Here is a 19,872-nt window from a genome sequence, read left to right as displayed (position 1 = left end):
AAATAACAACACATATGTGCCCAACTAGGACTGTCCTCTTCACCAAGAAAGAAGCCTGGTTGAAGATCATGATGACATATTTCATTTCATTCATAGATCAATGGGAAGTTATGTTCAATAAAATACTTAAAACCTCCTCCCTCACTGGAAACTTTGCAAGGAGGACAGCTTCCAGACCCAAAACTTCTGTCTTACTAGAACCAGTGTGGGTCCCACCAAACAGTAGTCCTGTGGACAATTTTAGTACTAGAACAGAAACATTGTCCCTTTCCAGCCCTGCCCTCCTACCCTATACCTCCTGCAGGGCTTCTCTTCTGCTCTGGGGATACTTCATCTGAATAATAGTACTGGTTTTTCTCAATGACAAAAACAAAATACCTCATACACCTTGAAACATAATTTAGTTTCAAGTTGTTGAAGATGTATTCTGATAAATACATCTGCAACTCTCTCTAGGAAGTTAAATCAGCTCAGATATATGTATATTTTTAAAATAAAAGTCTGCCTGAAGGTGAGAGGAGAGTAGGAGAACAACCCATGACTTTTGTCCATCCTACTCCTGTATGTCTGCAATAATTAGAGCAGCCATTTTATGTATGTGTATTTGGTATCATCTCCTTTGGTGAATTCAAATCAAAGGTTGAGGAATGGTAAGATATTTACAAAATACTAACATTTAAGACCTAGCTTTTTGTCTGTGTTTTCTTTCTTTCTGTGTCTCACATGGGTGTGCACATGCATGCACACACACACACACACAAACAAACCTTGATCGGGGGAGCAAGGAATTAAGCACTTGCCTCATCTTAGAAAGAAAAAAGGAAAAACAACTAGTTTTTTTCTCCATTGCTCCCAGCCCTCCTATTCAGTACCTCTCGGTACTCATTACTTACTTGGCATTAATGTGGATTTAGAATCTAATTTCAAAGGATTTCCTCCAGATGTAGCTCTTGTGTTTATCAATAATGCAACCTTGGGAAATATTGTTCACGTAAAGCATTTAAAGGAAAACACCATAGCGACATAATTTCTCTGTGTGTGTGTGTGCGTGCACATGCGTGCACGTGCACACTTAAATTCAAACAGTTTTGTCTCATAAATATGTAAATTCAGCCTGCCTGTTTTAGTATCCCTGAAGCACACCTGAATATTGCTGTCTGTCTCGTTAAATCAACATAAAGAGCTCACTGAGGCACAAAGCCCAGGCTTCTCCTGGCCAACTCCAGGAGCTGGATGGCTAGCAGCACCCAGTGTGAAATGAGGAGGGAGACAGACTATAGCCACCACCAAACATAGCCTTTTTGTACATTTTATAGACAATAAACTGGCCAGATCCTATTTTCTAGTTTAATTAATGCAGATATCAATTTAACAGTAGAACCAGAGACTTAACATAAGGTCATTGTCACATAGGAGGCAGATAGGAAAAATGAAATGAGTATCAGGCCTCACACTCGGGATGATAGATCCACTGAGCAACTCAGAACTAGCTCAGCAGAGTTTGTTTGTACGACTGATTCTCAAACCCAGCTGGGCATCAGATTCATCTGGAAAGCCTTCAAAAATACAGATGTCCAGGACTAGCCCTGAAAAGAATGCAGTAAGTTGTGAGCATAACTGGAAATTCTGCACTAAGTATAATTTCTTCTTTTTAGATGGGGTTTTAAGGCTTGTATTCAGGAGGTTTTATTTGCTTGTTTTTTTCTACCTCTGGATCCAGTTATGCCTTTACAATTTCTAAATACAATGATAAGTTCATGATTGGCTTCTTCATTTTAATAAGTACTTGTTTTGTTACAGAGTAACTGTGGTTGCTTAATATTTTGTGCAAGATTATGAGATACTGTTAATTGTGTAGAGTTGGTTTCGATGTGTGGAGATGAAAGTAAGCTAAAAAAAAAAAAAGCAAAGATAAATCATAGTTGTATTTAAATTGGGGGCCCTAAAGCAGAAATTTCTAAAAGGTACCATTTTTCTCTGTGATAATTATAAGTGGACATCTATTAAAAATTTTTAATATTCTCCATGCTGCATTTCAGGGACTGCTTAGACCATAGGGCAAATATGGACTGACTTATGTCACCTTTATATATATCGTGCACCAGTGAAAAATTATTTATGGGACAGAGTTAATAACAGTCTGACCTTCACATGACTCTAAAAATAAAAAAGAAAAGAATAAAAGAAAGCATAGGATATAAAAAGGCAGGGAAATAAAAAAAAAATACTAGGCTACAGTCAAGTTGCCCCATTGTAGTTAGCTCTGTCACTAACCCTGTAACTTTAGGAAGATGACTTTCTTTGGGGGTAGTGGTGTGCTTCAAATTTTCATCTGTAAAAAGGTACATGGTGATTTAAAACTTCAGTTCTCTTCTAGTGTGATGGTGCTCGGTGTGGTTTCTAAATATTAAAATAGCCTAGTTCTCCACTAAGAAATGAGCCATTGGCCCAAGGTGCTTTGTCTCTGACCTCAGTTTACTTCTCTGTACTTTCAGGTAAGGTAGATGACTTAAAGACAAGGAGTATGCTTTAGACAACCCAGTCAAATATACTTTGTAGAGTCCACACTATTGTTAGCGTATGGCTTTAACATGGTTTTAATAAGTGCATTCGTTTTTTGTACGTGTTTCTAATGTCACACTAAAATTGCAAAAAAAGAGGCTAATATAGTATCAGGTTGATGATTTTGTTTGGCCATGAATAAGCCCAGCTAAGGAACAGAAGCCTACAGAAAATAAGTAACTGATCCAATCATACCGAAATGTGATTGGAATTCTGAGCCTCCATTTTCAGCTAATAAAATGCATCCTCTTTTGAGTATATGTAGTCCCCAGAAGATTCTTACACACCTTAAAACCTGAGTATCCATGCTCTAAAATTAAATACAAAGCCCTTAGCACAGCAAGTGAGACTTCATGATTGGATTTTCATCACCTCCAGCCACTTACTTTCTACCCTACCTGTCCCAGCTCTACCTCACCTGGCACCTTTGTACATACCCTGCTCAGTGCCCTGAGCACGTGCTTCTCTGCCTTTTCCAGTGGCTAGCCCTCCTATTTAAGGTTAGGCTCAAATATTACTTCTTCTATTAATTTCCCACTTACTTCCCTGGCCTGTCCTCTCATCTGGGTTAGGCTATACCCTATGCCCTTGCCTTGACCTCCTAGGTATACATGTATTTGTAATACTTAGATATGACGTCAGATGCCTACTAGACTGTGAGCTCTCTGGTGGCAGAAGGCAGTTTTATTGTATAAACTTAGAGTCCAGTTTGAGCATAGCTCTGATGGACACTTATTAAATCTCCCCAAAGAACCACTGATCAGCATCTATTAAAAAACCTCAACTCAGCATTTGGATTGCATTCTCTCTCCTCCCTACCCTACTATGATCCTTCCACTTCTTGCAGCCCCCATCAGATGCCGGCTAGACCTACAAAGCTAGGGACTACCTAGCACTGTGCTGTTCAGTAATTACTGACAACATGTGGATGTTTAAATTTAAGTTAACTAAAGCGAAAAAAACCTCAGTTCCATACTCTCTCTAGCCACATTTCAAGTACTCAATAGCCTCTGTGGCCAGTGGCTACCACATGGAGCAGCACAGATCTAGATTTCCAACATCACAGAAAGTTCAGCACTGACCTGAGAGCTCCCAAGAAACACCTCCTCTCGCTAAATGAAGTGTAGAAAATGACCTTGGAATTGAATCAGTTAGTCCTGGGAAAAGATACTAGCAACCGATTAACAATTACGGGTATGTGTCGGATAAAAGCTGGACAGCTGCATCTTAGTAAGACATGTTTTTATTCCTGTTATTCTGCACATAGACAAGAGTTGGTAAGATAACCTCTGGAGCTGCTTTTACTCGCTGATAATTGAAATGTAAGTTTTATTGTATTTATAATCCCACTTGCCTGCCTTCTCACAATCTTTCTTAGAATCTGGGAAGATTACAGGACATAATTAAAGGATCTCAGTTATCTTATTTATTGTAACTCTGCAGGGGAATTATAAGTCAATTAATGGTGATTTTAAGAAATGGATTTAGGGAGCTCTCTTATCTCCAATAGCACTGACGGCCTCACCCCAACGGCAGTTTAACCTTTTGGAGAATTCATGTCGGTTATTTGATTTGACTTATCATCTCTTCAATAGGATTCTAAACACCACAAATTTGGAACCAATTAAAATGGCTGGCTTAAAAGAATATAGGTGAATTGTTTATTTTAAATATAATTATAAAGATTTCTCAGCAAAAGATACACGGGTATATATCTTCAGGAATCGGATTTCCTTTTTCTGAGCTAAAACATGATAAACAACTTATTTTTGCTTGGCCTTTTGGCATTACTTTTATGAACATTACTGCAAATAAATAGTACCCATGCACCCTATAACATTTATTTTGAACCAAAGAATAAGTAATTGTATAATGCCCGTATTCACAACACGTGGGAGCGTGGAGAGGGTGTTATTCAACTTTCAGTGTAAACTCTGAATACATCCCTTGATTATGGTTGTGGCAGATGAAATTCACACAGTTGTGGCAACTCAATGGTGTAACAGTTTGCTTAGGGTAGGGGAGGTCTTTTAGCTTTAAAGAAAGGAACGGTGTTGGTTTAAAAGCCTAAGCAATGCAAATAATGAAGAGCAATTATTTCTTTCAGCCTAGGTCATTACGAGTCAGCAGCTTTGAGTCAGGAGCCGTGACCTTACAAGGATATGGGGGAACCAAAGAAGTGTGTGTCTGTGAGGCTGTTTGTCTATTTCTAGAAGACACATGGTAGTGAGCATACCTATCTATAGAAAGCAACGTGTTGGAAATTAGACACTTCATTGTTATGCCTCTTTTCTCTTTCCTGCCCTAAAGGAAGTGGTTTCAGATGAAAGACATCAAGGTGGACAGCTACTGGAAGAGCCAAAGTTGCTGCATTTCAAAGGGAACACCTTCAGTCTTCAGATCTCTGTCCTGGATATCCCTCCATTCCTCTGGAGAATCAAACCATTCACTGCATGCCAGGTACTGGCCAAATGGGCTGCTAACAGAAATAGCTTTGCTTTAACCAGCAAGCACGTCACTAAACCCTAGCAAGGGTACTCTTGACTTACCTTCTCCTTTGAAAGTATGGATTTAATTTCAGAACTGTCACAGAAATGTAGCAGTTTAGACGACACACAGGGAATCAATCATATTGACATCAGCTCACAGGTTTCTACAGGTAGGGGGAAAAGATGCTTGATGTCAGGGGATGTAAAATTTCTCCTCTCTCCCACTTACACTCTTGCTCAGTATAGGTTCAAGATAGTCATTTAACAACTTAGAGCAGGGTTGGTGTGGTGTTTGTTTTAATTAAAACCAGTTCATTACGAGACACTATTTTAATCATGGTCAACAACAAATGATCTGGATGTCAGTTGTTTAGATTTTTTTTTTTTTTTTTTTTTTAGTTCATGAGAGAGAGAGAGAGAGAGAGAGAGAGACAAAGAGAGGCAGAGCCAGAGGCAAAGGGAGAAGATGCAGGACTCAATCCCAGGACCCTGGGATCACGACCTGAGCCGAAGGCAGACACTTAGCCTCTTAGCCACCCTGGCACCCCTGATGTCAATCCTTTAAGGGTGACAATTTTGAATTGTGGAGAGCCCTGGCTAGCCAGATAGGCACCAGAGACTCTGTTCTGAACATGAAGTGCTTGCCACCAAGTAAGCTGAGTAAGATGGGAAGAGGAAATTATAAACTGAGAGCCAGAGAAAGAATAATGCCTTTTAGGGCCCTTTTACAAATATATAAAGATATTTCTGTATTATTTTTCCTCTATCAAAAAATTTTAAAACATTGCAAAATGACTTGAGTCTCCTCAGATCACTTTTAGGGAATTTGAGTAATTGCTTAGCATAGAAAGATCTCATCGATGTGTGACTCTGCCACCGAATTCTATAGAAATCCCCACTGATAAGTACTGTCATCACAAGCAGCTGGCTGGTCTACAGTCATTCCCTAAATCAAAGTCACCAGGTGACAGGACATTTCCTTAGCTTTGGAAAAGCTTCTGGTGGGCTCAGATTGATCTGGGATCACAGAAGGCTTTCAGATGTCTCAGTTCTATCATAACCTATGGAGCTTTGTGGGGTTTTAACCTTTCCATTCTTGTGACATTTATTAAAAACAAAAACCAAAAACATGCACAAGATGAACCAGCTTGTCAGAATGGGAACAAGCCAAATCACAGAGAGAAAAACCTTGCCTGAGTCATGAGAGTTAGAAAAAGAAAGTTGAACCACCAACCCTTTTGCCTTCAAAAATTCATGTTTTTCAGAGTGGACAAGGTTGTATTTTCCTGTTTACTTTTCAGACTTCTCATTACCTTTGGAACTGCCCCTTGTGTACTCTTTCAGAGCATTCAGAGCAACAAGAGCATCTCTCATGGCCCCAAACAATTTTTTTTGACACATTCAGCATATTTCCTTATGCTGAGAGGTTTTCCATGAATAAATGGGTCGTTTATGATATTCTAAGACCTAGGTGTCTCTGTTTCCAGGAAAGCATAGTCAAAGTTCCCAGTCCAAATTGAACTTCAGGGCATTGTTAAAACAAATCCTGGTAGTCACGTAAATTCCTCTGTATTAATCTTTATAGGCTTAAAGGCATCTTTCTACTGGATTTAATGCAAGTGCCTCAATCCAAGTAACTATTAAGTTTAATGCTTAGAGATAAAAAAAAAAAAGTCAGATGAAAGGACCATAACCTTGCCCTAGCACTTAAACAATAATTCCAGCACCAGGAATTCCAAGGAGGGTCCAGGGCAGGAAAGGTGTGGACACCTAAGAACCTGTGGACCTCAAAACATGCCACAGAGGCCAACCGAAGAAAAAGGGCATTGGCTCACAAGGAAACCCAACAAGCTTTACTGCTGGGATGGCTTGGATTGCATGGATGTTGTGAACATGGATAAATATTTGCCTTCTGTAATTGAGCATAATTTGAAAGAGTCTTGGAAGGCTGAGAAATAATTTAATTTTCTCTGCACCAGGGGTTTGCCACTGAGTTTCATTTCCACTTCATTTTTCTTACCCACAAATGGCTTTCTGCTCCATTCCTCCTTTCCCCCGCCACCACCGCCCTTGCCGCCAATTTTCTTGCCTCTGTCATCACTAAAATCCCCTAGCTTGTATGAATGCGTATTGTGCTGCTCTTAATGGCCATGCTGTGTTTGCTCCAGGCATCAGATGTAAGCCCTTTGGGGAGGGTTTGTGCTCATCCTGCTTGAACTTCATGTAGAACATGATGTGCACTGATAAACTTGGCGTGGATAATAGAGAATGGCTTTTCATTAGGGCTTAGTGGATGGGAACTAACCGAGAGCTATTGCAGAGACAGAAAATCTCACTCTTCCTGACATCATTTATAGGTCTCTCCTTCAACTGGTAAATCTTCCTGTCATCTTCTGTCATCTTCCAGCTCAATGCATGGAAGAACTCTGGTCTTCCTCTCCCTCTTTCTCTAACTTTAATTTTGGAATCTGAGAGGCGACATATTCCAGCTGGCACCCAAAGCCTGCTCTCCTAAGAAACCTTACTTTCTTCTTCTGGGATAGCTGGCATTTACCGGGAATTTTCAGGCCTAGGAGATACCCACTGCCTAGAATATTTGCCCCATGAGACACCAACCAACTGCACAAGGAATGTTTTTAGAATGGTGTAAATTCAAGGTTAGATCCAGAGTCAGACCAGCTGGCTTTGAAATCTTGTTAGGTTAGCTTCTGGAGGATTAGAGTTGACAAAATGCTATGCTGCAACCCATAGTGCTGGTCTTCCCTTTCCCCTCCCCTGAAAAAAAAAAAAAAACAAAACAAGTATTTCTTCTCTTCTCAGGCTTTTTAAGACTTGACCACAGTCAGAGATCCCCTCCACAGATTTAGCAGACCTTGTCTAGGAGGTAAATAAATAGCTCTGCTCCCCATAGGTTACTGGGACCTGGGTGCTACAGAATCACCCATTCTGCTCTTTGTTGCTGACTATGGGGTGGAGAAGCTAGAATAAACAGTATACAATAAAATATTTTTTAAATCCTACAAAACACAAATACGAGCTGTCACCTCCCTAGAATAAAAGCAGCTTTCTTTTCGGCATACTTTGTGTCTTGGGGAACCCTGTGTCTGTCTCCTGCTAGGATGTGATTTACATTCTCTCCATCTGCTAGGAACCTAATTATAATGGGAATCAAAATGAAAACATTTCCGGAATTCTTTAAACACCCATAACTTTGCTACACTTTGTCCTCCCATATTACTTGCCACATCATTCCTCTCGCTCAGTGAGCATCTTGATAGTTTGTTCTTTTTTTAATAAATGAAAGCAAAGATGGTTGCCCTGAAAACACACTAATCACAGCGCTTCTAATTCTATTACTTTTAAATGTTTTGTTGAGCACTTTTGGCAGCTGCTACTCAACCCAACAATAAAAAGGAATATTCTTTTGATACAATCTTAAAATCAGATTTTTAAAATGTTTTGATTGTGTGCAGTGGAATGTAAAAAGAAAAGAGAGGAGTGTGTGTGTGCTGATTCTCATATCTTTCTGCAAGGGAAGATTATCTCTGCAGTGAGCATGATTCTCTTACCCTTCTGCCAGCATTCTCTGGAGAAAATATAAGAAATGTAGCAAAGTATACCAGAGAGGACACTTTTCAATAAATGGTCAGTAGCATTGTTTTGTTTTTTAGGAAAGGAGGAATTAGCAAGGATTCAGATCCACTGCACAACGTGGAGGTCAGTTTAAGAGCGGCACCTTGAATTCAGCTCTGTCTGGCCCTGATCCTCAAGAACTTATATTATACTGTAATGACTCAAATTTCTATTTAAAAACACAAAAACCTTAGCTTTTTGTTTTTTGTTGTTGTTATTGTTGTTGGGTTTGTTGATTTGTTTTGTTTTGTTTTTTAGAGTTGGTGAGGGAGAGGGAGAGAGAATCTTAGGCAGGCTCTAGAGTTAAGGCTCCATCTCACAACCCTGAGATCATGACCTGAACTGAAATCAAGTCAGATACTTAACCAACTGAGCCACCCAGGTGTCTTAATTAGGCAAAAGTACCTGTTAACCTTGGAGCCCTTTCTTAGAGTTTCTTTCATGAAAGGAGGTTGTTGCAAAATAACTCTATATAAAGAACAACAACAACAACATACTTGCTTAAAGGAGAGTTTATTTGAGGGCTATTAAAATGAAGATAGGACAACAGATGATGGAAGCCCCGGAGGGCCAGGCAGGAGACTCTGTTAAATGTGGCAGGTATCAGGGGGCCATACTGGGCCCCAATGCAAAGGATTCTTGTAATGAAAACAGAGTTCCCAGGAGATCTGGTCACATCCGTGTCCCCTACTCATGATTAGAGGTAGAAGAGACACTGCAGTGTTATTTCCTAAAGAAGACCAGTAAGCTGCTTCCTGTTTCCCTCTCTGGCCAAGCCCTAACCCCCTCATTAGCTCCGTATCATAGAGACTGAAGGCAGGAGATTGGGGAGCAGGTCACCACAGTTAGCTCTAATGAGGAGAGAAGAGGATCATTAATGGAGAGAAGAAAATTGGAGGACAGACAGTGAATGGCGATAATCTGTTTTGAAAAGGTAGAGTTGTTGGAGAAAGTAAAGGCCAAATAAAATGATTAGAAGTATAATGTCAGTGATTGATAATGAGATAACTTTCAAAGATTCAGCTATTGAGAGTTCTCCACAGAGAGGTGGCAAGGAGTCTGTGAACAGATAGGATCTTGAAGAGTCAGCAAGCAGACAGAAGGGTTGAAGTAAGGGTTACCCATGGCCTCCAACATGGGAGAAGCCTTAGGGGGAGAAGCACAGAAAGATTTGGGTTGGACAACAAGAAGAAATGACAGAACTTGTAAATGCATGTCATTATTTCTTTTATCCGGTATAGAATTTGGTGCATGTGAAAAGTCATTTTTGAGTGTTGTCAGGAAAATGACTTCCTCCAAAGATGGCTGGGCTACCTCACCAACCAGACCTTCTCTCAGTCCCTGACTGCATCTTGAGATGAAAATTCCACTGCCTCTCCCTTGATTCAGGATTAAGAATAAATGAAACAAGACCACAAAGCCTTATACTCCTTGCTGGGATGTGTGGTAGTGGTTAGGGCATGAGTTTCTTCTCTCAGACTCCCTACAGCTAGTGTTCCTCTCTTCAAGTGGGCAACAATCAAAGGCTGTCCTTCCTTGCTGGTCCCCCCGTGAATCATCCAAAATCCGGGTCTGTGAGACTTCCAGTAGAGAAAACTAAGAAACAAGCAATGTGCCCATTAGAATTCTGGAAGAAGGGATCCCTGGGTGGCGCAGCGGTTTGGCGCCTGCCTTTGGCCCAGGGCACGATCCTGGAGATTTTAGTGGAAAAGCATGAGGATTAATTTTTGATGGTATCCTGTGTGTCACCAAGTGAAATCTGAGTTCTTGCGCTGTGGTTTTGGAATTCAAATATTATCCATTGGAATTGACATTAATTACTTTTTGTGCTGCTTGGCATATGCTGGAACATTATTTCTACAACAGTTTCACCAAAGTTGCTCAGGCAATTATCCCTGCTGCAATCATTGTCATCATCATCATAATTATTGCTATTAAGCCTCTCCTCTCAGCCAGGCTCTGCACACCAGACCCCTCTTCTCTCCCCTGTTTTCCTGCAGGAAGTCCCATTCTCCCGCGTGTGGTGCAGTAACTGGCAACCCTTGCACTGTGCCTTCTCCCTGGAGCGCTACACGCCCACCACCACCCAGCTGTCCTGCAAAATCTGCATCCGGCAGCTCAAAGGCCATGAACAGATCCTCCAAGTGCAGACATCCATCCTAGAGGTGAGTCCTTAGTCCGCAGGACCACTTGACCCAATTTCTACAGGACAGGAAGATAAATGTACCTATTTCAGTCGTGTTACACAGGTTCTAAAAGAGCTTCAGAATGTACTCACTCTTAAGCATCATTACTGATAAGGGCAAATCAACTTCTTCCTCAAGCTGAGGGTTGAACTGAGCTTCCTGTTGGGCTGAGAAACTCAACCCATCAGAGATGAGGCTCTGTGGAGAGCTAAATTTTAGGGGAAAGCACTGGTTTTATGCACAGAACTACAAACAATCTAATCGTCCTTTGTAGGTTTGGAATATCACCTGTGGTTCATTTGTAGACTGATGGTACATTTGAGACACAGACCTGGAAGAGGCACGAGGTCACCATTGGGCTGCTTTTCTACTGGTTCTGACCATTTTTCCATAAGTTATCTTCAGGACCTTGGTTCCCTGCTGTCATACAATGTCTCATATCCCCCATAGCCCAGTTTCCATTAAATCTAGATTCATCGATGCAATAATGTACGACAAAGTAGACAGAAGTCTCATTCTACAAAGTAAGGAAATGCAAGTGCAGAGAGGGAGAGGATACTGTCCAGGGTCATATCATTATTAAAGGGCAAAGTTAGAATGGGAGTCAGAGGAGAATTCACTTTTGCAAAAAGACACCTAATTTCTGCCATGGCTCTGATTTGCCCTAAACCACCAAATGGCTTCATCATGGCTATGTATTTGGCTTAGAAAGGAGACAATGGCATTCCCACCTGCCTGGTTATTTAAAGGGAGAGAGGGGTATTCCTGGGTGGCGCAGTGGTTTAGCGCCTGCCTTTGGCCCAGGGCGCGATCCTGGAGACCCGGGATCGAATCCCACATCGGGCTCCCGGTGCATGGAGCCTGCTTCTCCCTCTGCCTGTGTCTCTGCCTCTCTCTCTCTCTCTCTCTCTCATAAAATAAAATAAAAATTAAAAAGATTTTAAAAAAATTAAAGGGAGGGAGAGAGAGCAGCTGAGGGGTAGAATCAGGGGAGACATGAGATGCTTTTGTTGAGCAATGACAAGGTAATCCCTGGCTAGGGTAGAAAAACACATTTTATTGCTCATCAGTAGCATATGTACATGTGCGTGCATGTATACAGACATACACACATACATATTTATGTATAAATATATAAATAATGTATATTTATTCATTCAGGCTTGGCAGAAGGCCTAACAAATGTTATATACATCCCACTCAATTTGGTTTTTTTCTTTGAAAACTTGTAGTCTTACAGCATTATCACTTCACTCCATTCTCATTTCAATTCATTGTTTATGCAAAATGAGCATTGCTAATTCCCCAAATAGTTTTTCTGAAGAGTGGATGGCTTTCTAAAGGATTGTGCCTCAAAATTGATAGCTGTCTTAACTGACATGTTTGTACAGTATTTGCATTCATTATTGCCAATTAACATTGTATGCTAAACTAGTTTTGATGGGCAAGGTAGATCCAGAAACATAGGGTAGGATATTTTGAGCATCTCTTTCTTGAACAGTCGTGGCATATTTAACACAATACATTTCAAAGTAAAATAAAAAATTGCAGGAAAGTTTTAAAATAAATACAAAAGGAAAATCCAAGCAGATTTTCCTTCTGGCATTCAGAAGCAAGCATGAAGAGGTGGGACGGAAAGATAATCTCTGATGCAAACTCCCTAAATGTCTGATCACAGATCAATACAACAATTCCAGGTTTAAAACGTTTTTATTTTTTAAGGCACTTAGATGGTGAGGACCAACTCCTACTATTACAGGAAATCCATGTAAAAGGACTGTGATGGAGTTGAGATAGCCTGGTACCTATCCTCCCCACTTAAGCAAATTTTTGAAGTGAACAGGAGGAAAATGAGCTAATAAGCACAGTCTTACCCTTTACTCTCCATTTCCTGGTCTAATGCTTAGCAAGCTTACACTTTGAAATGCTTTGAAAAAGAGGACACCACCATATGTCTTGATAATAAAAGGCAAGCATCTGAATAATCTTTATTCACTGTTGGGCTACCACTATCCAGTTAGTAGGCTACTACATTTTTGGAGATTTATTAACCCCTTTTGACCCCAGAAGGATCATTTTATTAATTTCTTCAAGTGTTACTGCTGGCATTTGGCCCAGTGCTTCCCCATCTCTTGATAATAAGCCATATTTCTAGCAAATCTGTTATTTTATATGTCAGCAGAAAACTAAGAACTTTTGAAACCCACTCTATTTCAGTACCATTTCATGGGTTTTCACATATAACTATCCAACTCTGGGGATTCAATACTATACTGTCACAACTTGGCATGATGTAACATTCTCAAAGAGGTCAACTTTCCTATCCCAGATGTTAAAGCCAGTAATGGGGAGCAAGAGTTCCCAACCCAGTTATAGGATGTCCAGGTCAAAGACTGGATTTCCATACTAGACTGCTTCCAGATCCCAATCAGGGAAGTCTAATTTAATAATACTGACTATGGTCTTTGTGTGTAATGTAAGTCTTCCTTTGGGAGGGTGGGAGGATGCTTAGGCACTAGTAACAAACATCGTAGCACCATAAATTTTGTCTTTGAGTATGAAATTAGATGAAAATTGGGAAGTTCTTTCCTCAAGACTGCAGAAAGTTGGACTGGGCTGGGCCGGAATAAGGGTTCATTCTATAGGTCTTCGAGAATAGAATAGATTTTCCACATGTCAGTCCACCTGCAATGGAAGATCTTGAGTGTATGATCGATCACTCATGTTCCTTCCAACTCCAGGACTGTCTCATTCCTAGCAGAAGCATAGAACTGGGGATAGATCTAGTGAATACAAAGCATTCTCTTCTTCCAAAAAATGACTTGGATTCTAGTTGTAGCTGGTTCCAGAAAAAATGAAGATACATAAAGTGCTGAGAAGCTAGGATTACCTGGAGGAGTCAAGATGCATTCTAGACATGAATTGTATTAGTCAGTGAATAGGGACTATTACATCAGTAAGTGCATCATACTTTATGGCCTTTAGGTTGAAAGACCCTGCATTAGGTGGTTTTAATAAGCTAGTAATAGGGTTTCATTGATTAAAGATAATAATAATAATAATAATAATAATAATAATAATAAAGAAATAAATCTTCTCAAGCTTTCAATAGATGTCTGAATTTTTTTTAAGTATCTGCCCCTTTCCCCACTCCAAAAAACAAACAAAAATCCCTGTCTAGTTAAGCTCAGAGCTCCAACTTCTAACTTATTTTAATGGATGATCTTAGGGTCTGTTTCACAAATTTAACAATGGTACCGTGAGAGGTAAAAGAGATACATATAGATGTATGTCATTGTATATATAAGATAACATTTGTTTTAAATATCTGAATCAATGCCGTGATTATCCTCACTGAAGGCCCTTGGTTCCTTACATTAAGCCTCACATCATCATATACCTTCATGCCTTCTCATCTAAATGGCTTTCCAAATAAATACAGTCATTCACGTCATTCTCACACTTAAAAATTATTTCAATGATCAAGACAGTATATTTTTTCTGTTCCTTAGAGTGGCCATTATTGTGCCAATCTGTAGAAGCAGGAGGGTTCTATTTAAATGTAACCTCATTGGATTACTTAATGATTATTGCCAATTGATAGTCTATAAAAGCAACGGTATCCCTGATCTAAAAACTGTAGTCCAAAGCGAAATCATTTTACTAATATTGAAGAGAACGGAAGAATCCCTAAGTCATTTATTGCATCATCCCTTGTTAATGTAATATTATTGAAGAATACTTTTTTTTTTTTTTTGAAGAAAGAACTTAAATGGGAAACTTGCATGTTACAATTTTCCCTTCAAGCAGTTCCCTTATCTTTCTTCCAAAAGTGGTGGAAGGTTGGGGGATGATTTGTCTGTTGCAAAATAGACAGAATACTTGGAATTTCTCATTGATTTATAACTCCCCAGCTAGCCAAGTAGCAGCCGCTTATCTCAGATGTGCAGAGCATGAAAATCTGCTGTTCCTCTGCATATTTAATTTAAACAATCAGAAAATGTGATGTATCTACAGGATTCTTATTACTTGGCCCAGCTGTCTTTTAGAATGCACCATAAATGTTACATAAAGTGTCATCCTTATGCATGGCAAATATTTAAATTGAGAAACTTTAGAAGAAAACCAGGGGCCCACTTATTAAAGTGTCCAAAATAGAAAAAATACTTAAGAGTCATTCTCATATAATATTTTATTCACTCTGAAATCCTACCACTTCTGTCCTGAAGACTGTGGATCAGGGTGGTCTCCCTTCTGCCAACAGTAAAGAGAGCTTGGTCAGCTTGCTCCACTCAAAGCCAGTTCAGTCTCTTGGAATCTTTTATCATGGATGCTTCCAGTGCTTTCAGTTTTGCTGGCAAGCCACCTTTTGACATGTTAACACCCTTTCATTCCAGTTTACAATGACAAGTTCTCATGTTATCTTGCATAGAATTCTTTTTTTCTCTCTATAGTTTCCACCATCTTTTAAAAGGACCTCATTCTCCCTTAAGTCAGGAAATTGAAGGAGACTGTTTTTGCTTTACATTTTTAAAGGCCAGAAGAAATTTTACAAACCACGATTAAAATGTTGTTTCTCGTAACCTACTTCATGCACTAAGAAGCCTGAGTTGGTTCATTGTGTAACAATCCAACATATCAGAATAAGACTTGTATGTTTCACCAAAAATAACTAGTTACCCATTCAGTTTCTACTGAGTCAATAGCTACTCATCCTCCAAAGCCAACCCATATGCCTCCAACAGGAAGCCCTTCCTGCTCTTAATTCCTGAAGCATAAATCTAATAATGCTCAGCATTTTTCTTAACCACCTGCTTGTCTTCAAGCAGGATGGCATAGTGAAATGAATCCTGGTATAGGTATTAGGAAATCAGACTGCTAGTTTCAGCCTGGGTAATTTTCACTACATTTCATAACCTTTATGGGGTCTATAAAAAAGGCCAAAGACTGATTAGGAAATTGAGACAGAAGCATCATGAAGCATCCAAGGTCACTGATCTAGGAAGTATAAAAGCATCTTCCAAAGCAAGGTCTCTCTGCCTCTGAAAACTATGCTTTTCTATTATCCCATGCTATCATGAAATACTGGAAGAATTTTGATGAGTGTTGTTCTATAATATTCTGAAGGAATAGAACTAAAATCAGTAAGTAGAATCTATTTAATGTGATAATATGTACTTTGAATTTTCAAGCAGAAGATATAATATGCAGCATTTCCCAAATGTATTTGACTATAGACCTGCTCTTTCTGGGAACATCTTCTGAAATACCCTTTTGGAAATACTGCATAAAGGCACTGTGTTTCCAAGATAGAGCCCTCAAAATGTAACTTTGTCAAATGGTTATGAAATATCAAAACATATTATCAATCATTAATAAGATCTCTGTGTGAACCAGCTTCCTCAATTAACAGATTCTTAAAGACATAGACTTACTGAGTCTAAAGGTGTATAGCCATGTGAGCCTGGGCACTTGCCAGGAAGGGCTCTCCTGGCTCTGGTGCCTGAAGTAGGAAGAGGTGTTAAGGTTCAAAAAAACTTGAAGGCAGGATCACAGAACAGCTCAGAAATGGCACGTGTTACCTTGAAGGAAAACACGAGATTACAAATTCCTACCATGAAGGACAGTTTCTTGTGGTTTAAACAGTCCTAACCAAGTCCCTTAACCCCATCTCAGACATGATGCTTTAAGTTCTCTTTATATTATTATTATATTTTCTTTTTTGCTATATGACAAATTACCATAAGCTTAACAGAATAAAACAGTGCCTATTTACTGTCTCACATTTTTTGTAGGTTGAAAGTCTAGGCATGGCATAATTGTTTCGTTTTGGGTTTTTTTAAGATGTATTTATGACAGAGAGGGAGAGCATATGCTTGCACACACAAGCAGGGGGAGTGGCAGGCAGGGGGAAAGGGAGAAGCAGTCTCAGGGAGCCTGATGTGGGGCTTAATCCCAGAGTCCTGGGATCATGACCTGAGCTGAAGGCAAATACTTCACCACTTAACCACCATCCAGGTGCCTGTGGGTTTTCTGATTAGGATCTCACAAGGCTGAGATCAAGGTAGTGGCTGGGGATATGTTCTAGGCTAGAGTTCAGAGTCCTTTTCCAAGCTTATTTGGATTATTGGCCAATAATAGTAGCTAGAGGACTGAGGTCCTTATTTTCTTGCTGTCTCTTAGACTGGAGTCACTCTCAGCTCCTAGGGGATGCCCTTGGACCCTAGCCCCCTGTCCTGCTCTATGGACAGTTCACAGCCTTGCTGTTTGTTTTCTACGAGGCCAGCAGGAGAGACGCCTCCAGATAAGAGCTGCCTCTTCTCTCTTCTAAGGGCCACCTGATTAGGTCAGGCCCACCCAGGAAAATCTCTCTTGGTCAACTCATAGTCAACTGATTATAGAGGCCTTAGTGACTTTTACAGAAACCCTTGTGACTTGTAGCATATCATAATTGCAGGAAGGATTCAGTCAGATACTTTTCAGGCTTTAAAATTCTGTTGGTTCACATAAACTTATCAGCAGCCACTTTAATTTGACCAATGTCTATATGGTTTTATGTTGGAGATGATGATCTGGTTTCTGGCATGCACTGAAATAACCAGTCCTCCCTGGATAGCTCTAAATCAGAAGGCAGGGGTGGGAAGACAGCAGGCAGAAGCCGGCCAGCCTGTGCCACTCCACAGGCTCTAGACCTCCTCACTGACTCCTCGCTGGCTTGTATATGACCAAAGCAATGTAATTCTGAAACAAGACCAGAATATTTACTATGGAATCACACACTTCACATCCCAGAACAGGGCAACACAAACTTAAAGTTGATCAGTAAACAATCATTTGCTCTTTGTAGCTTTCCTGTTGTGTACCTGCCCAGCCAGCAGCTTTGATTAGCTTATTTATCTTTGGTCAGCTCTATCACCAGGGTCATTCTTTTCATGGAATTGAAATCTGTCATTTGGGGACTTCTTCCTACTGATTCTAGATCCATCCCTGAGAGTAAAAAAAAAAAAAAAAAGGTTTAATTCTGCTGTCACCTGACATCTCCTTGATGATTATGACTCCCTCGAGTGGAAGGCACTGTTGTAAATCTCCAGTTCATGATTCACTAGGCTTTTAGAGAAGTTATTTACTATTTTAGAGGAAAGGGGAACATTTCAATGTATGTTACAGAGTCCATGACAGAAGCCAAGCATTTTGTGCATGTGTGTTAATAGATTTTCTTAAAAAAATAAAAGTGTTGACCAGTAACACTTCCGTTTAGATCTGACCATGCTTTCTTTGTTTATAGAGTGAAAGAGAAACCATCACTTTCTTTGCACAAGAGGATAGCACTTTCCCTGCACAGACTGGTCCCAAAGCCTTCAAAATCCCCTACTCCATCAGACAGCGGATCTGTGCTACATTTGATACTCCCAATGCCAAAGGCAAGGACTGGCAGATGTTAGCACAGAAAAACAGCATCAACAGGTAATTGGGGGTAAACTTGAAAGAGGTTACTGACAGTTTTGAAAAACAAAGGGGGTTGGGTGCATCCACATGGTTTCCAGACCCTGATGCCTTTATAGATCCCTCTGGCTGTATTTCACGTGAGGCCTAGCTATGTAGCTAGGCAAAGAACAAGAACAGGACCCTGTATATGGCATTTCCTTCCACCCACTCTGTCTTTGGGAATGTCATAGAAAAGTCTTACTTTGGTCCTGGTCCATCATTAGATTGGCTAATTTGGGCCACCCAAATGGGAGTAGAGACTGGGTCATCTTGGTACTTGGTCTTGAGCCAGTGATACTAGAAACAAACAAGCTGCATAAACCCTTTCCCTAGCATCAGACCACCCTATGTGTTATTTAACCTTTAATGGGGACTTGCTCAGCCTACAAAAGTGCAAGTGCATGCCTCTGTGTCAGACTCCCGTTACTATACATTGTAGTTGAGAGTTGAATAGAGAGATTCATAATGGGCTGGATTACTTTCGATGAGAAGAAGCAAGAGTGATGGCATCCCGAGCAGCACCAATGGGCAGGCAGCTCCTGCTGGACTTGTAGGATAACTAGCAGGGAGAGGGCCCTGGTCCCCCACCCAGACCACCCCTTATGCCCCAGAATGATTAGAAAAGAGAACAAGTTTTGCCAGAACCATTTTACATCCCTTCTTCTCTGTTACTCTTTTTTTTTTTTTTTTTCCTTTTTGAGGCAAAGCCTTATTTTCTTACTGTTTGGCTTGCTCTATCATTTCCGTTTTGTGTTCTTTATTTTCACAGACATCCTACCTGACTCTTTCTTCTCTGAAGGGGAGGTAGGTGTCTGCCAAGAAATGATAGAGTGCCGTTCCCTGTTTCAAAAGGGATCCAGAATCCAGGAACGAAGGACCCAACTAGAAGGCAGTCAGACTCAGAGAAGAAAATCAGGGAACGATGCATTGCTGTAAAAGAAAATGGAATTTGCAGAGACAGACAAGCCCAGAAAGAATAGATACATTCTTGAGAGTCATATATTGAAAATGAAAGAACACAAAAATGTTTGAGTGTACAGGAAAAAAAATTAGGTTGACTATTTCCCAGCAACTTTGACAAAGGAAGAAGATGTCTCATTTATAACCCATGAACACCATGACTATGTCAAGCTCACTTTCTGATCACCCACAGGGACAAGAATGAAAAACCTGAGAATAGAATTTGGTTTGCAAAGAAAAAAGGGTAGGCGGTGGATGGGACCCTGTATGGAATCCTTGGTTCTACAAACCCATACCAATCTGCCTCAACACATCACTTACCAGTCCTATTTCCTTCTCCACAAATGCAATTTGTAGAATTCGAACTACATCAACTCCTTAGTCCATTCTGGCCATGAGAGTTTATGATTTTTAATTCACCAATCACATGAAAATGATTGCCACAAAGGATCTGTGGATCCACAGAAGTTATGGTTCATTTGCTGAATGAGTCTACACTCATTCCTGCCTTTTTCCTTTCATTCTCTGCTTACAGTCTTCCTATGAGAACTACGAGT

At 40.2% G+C, this 19,872-nt stretch overlaps 1 protein-coding gene across 9 annotated transcripts in view; it reads left to right on the top strand.

The window, feature by feature from the left end:
- Positions 1–19,872, top strand: part of UNC5D (unc-5 netrin receptor D) — a 534,099-nt gene that overhangs the window by 497,039 nt on the left and 17,188 nt on the right. For all 9 annotated transcript variants that reach the window (XM_072763531.1, XM_072763538.1, XM_072763536.1 and 6 more), the window contains 3 exons: positions 4,873–5,022; positions 10,685–10,849; positions 18,156–18,334. In XM_072763531.1, coding sequence (XP_072619632.1) covers positions 4,873–5,022; positions 10,685–10,849; positions 18,156–18,334 — 494 coding nt within the window. The remainder of the gene's footprint in view (positions 1–4,872; positions 5,023–10,684; positions 10,850–18,155; positions 18,335–19,872) is intronic.

The sequence above is a fragment of the Vulpes vulpes genome, chromosome 7 (genome assembly GCF_048418805.1).
Source record: "Vulpes vulpes isolate BD-2025 chromosome 7, VulVul3, whole genome shotgun sequence".
Classification (NCBI taxonomy): domain Eukaryota; kingdom Metazoa; phylum Chordata; class Mammalia; order Carnivora; family Canidae; genus Vulpes; species Vulpes vulpes.
The sequence above is the reverse complement of the archived record's forward strand: the minus strand, read 5'-3'. Positions and strand labels throughout refer to the sequence as shown.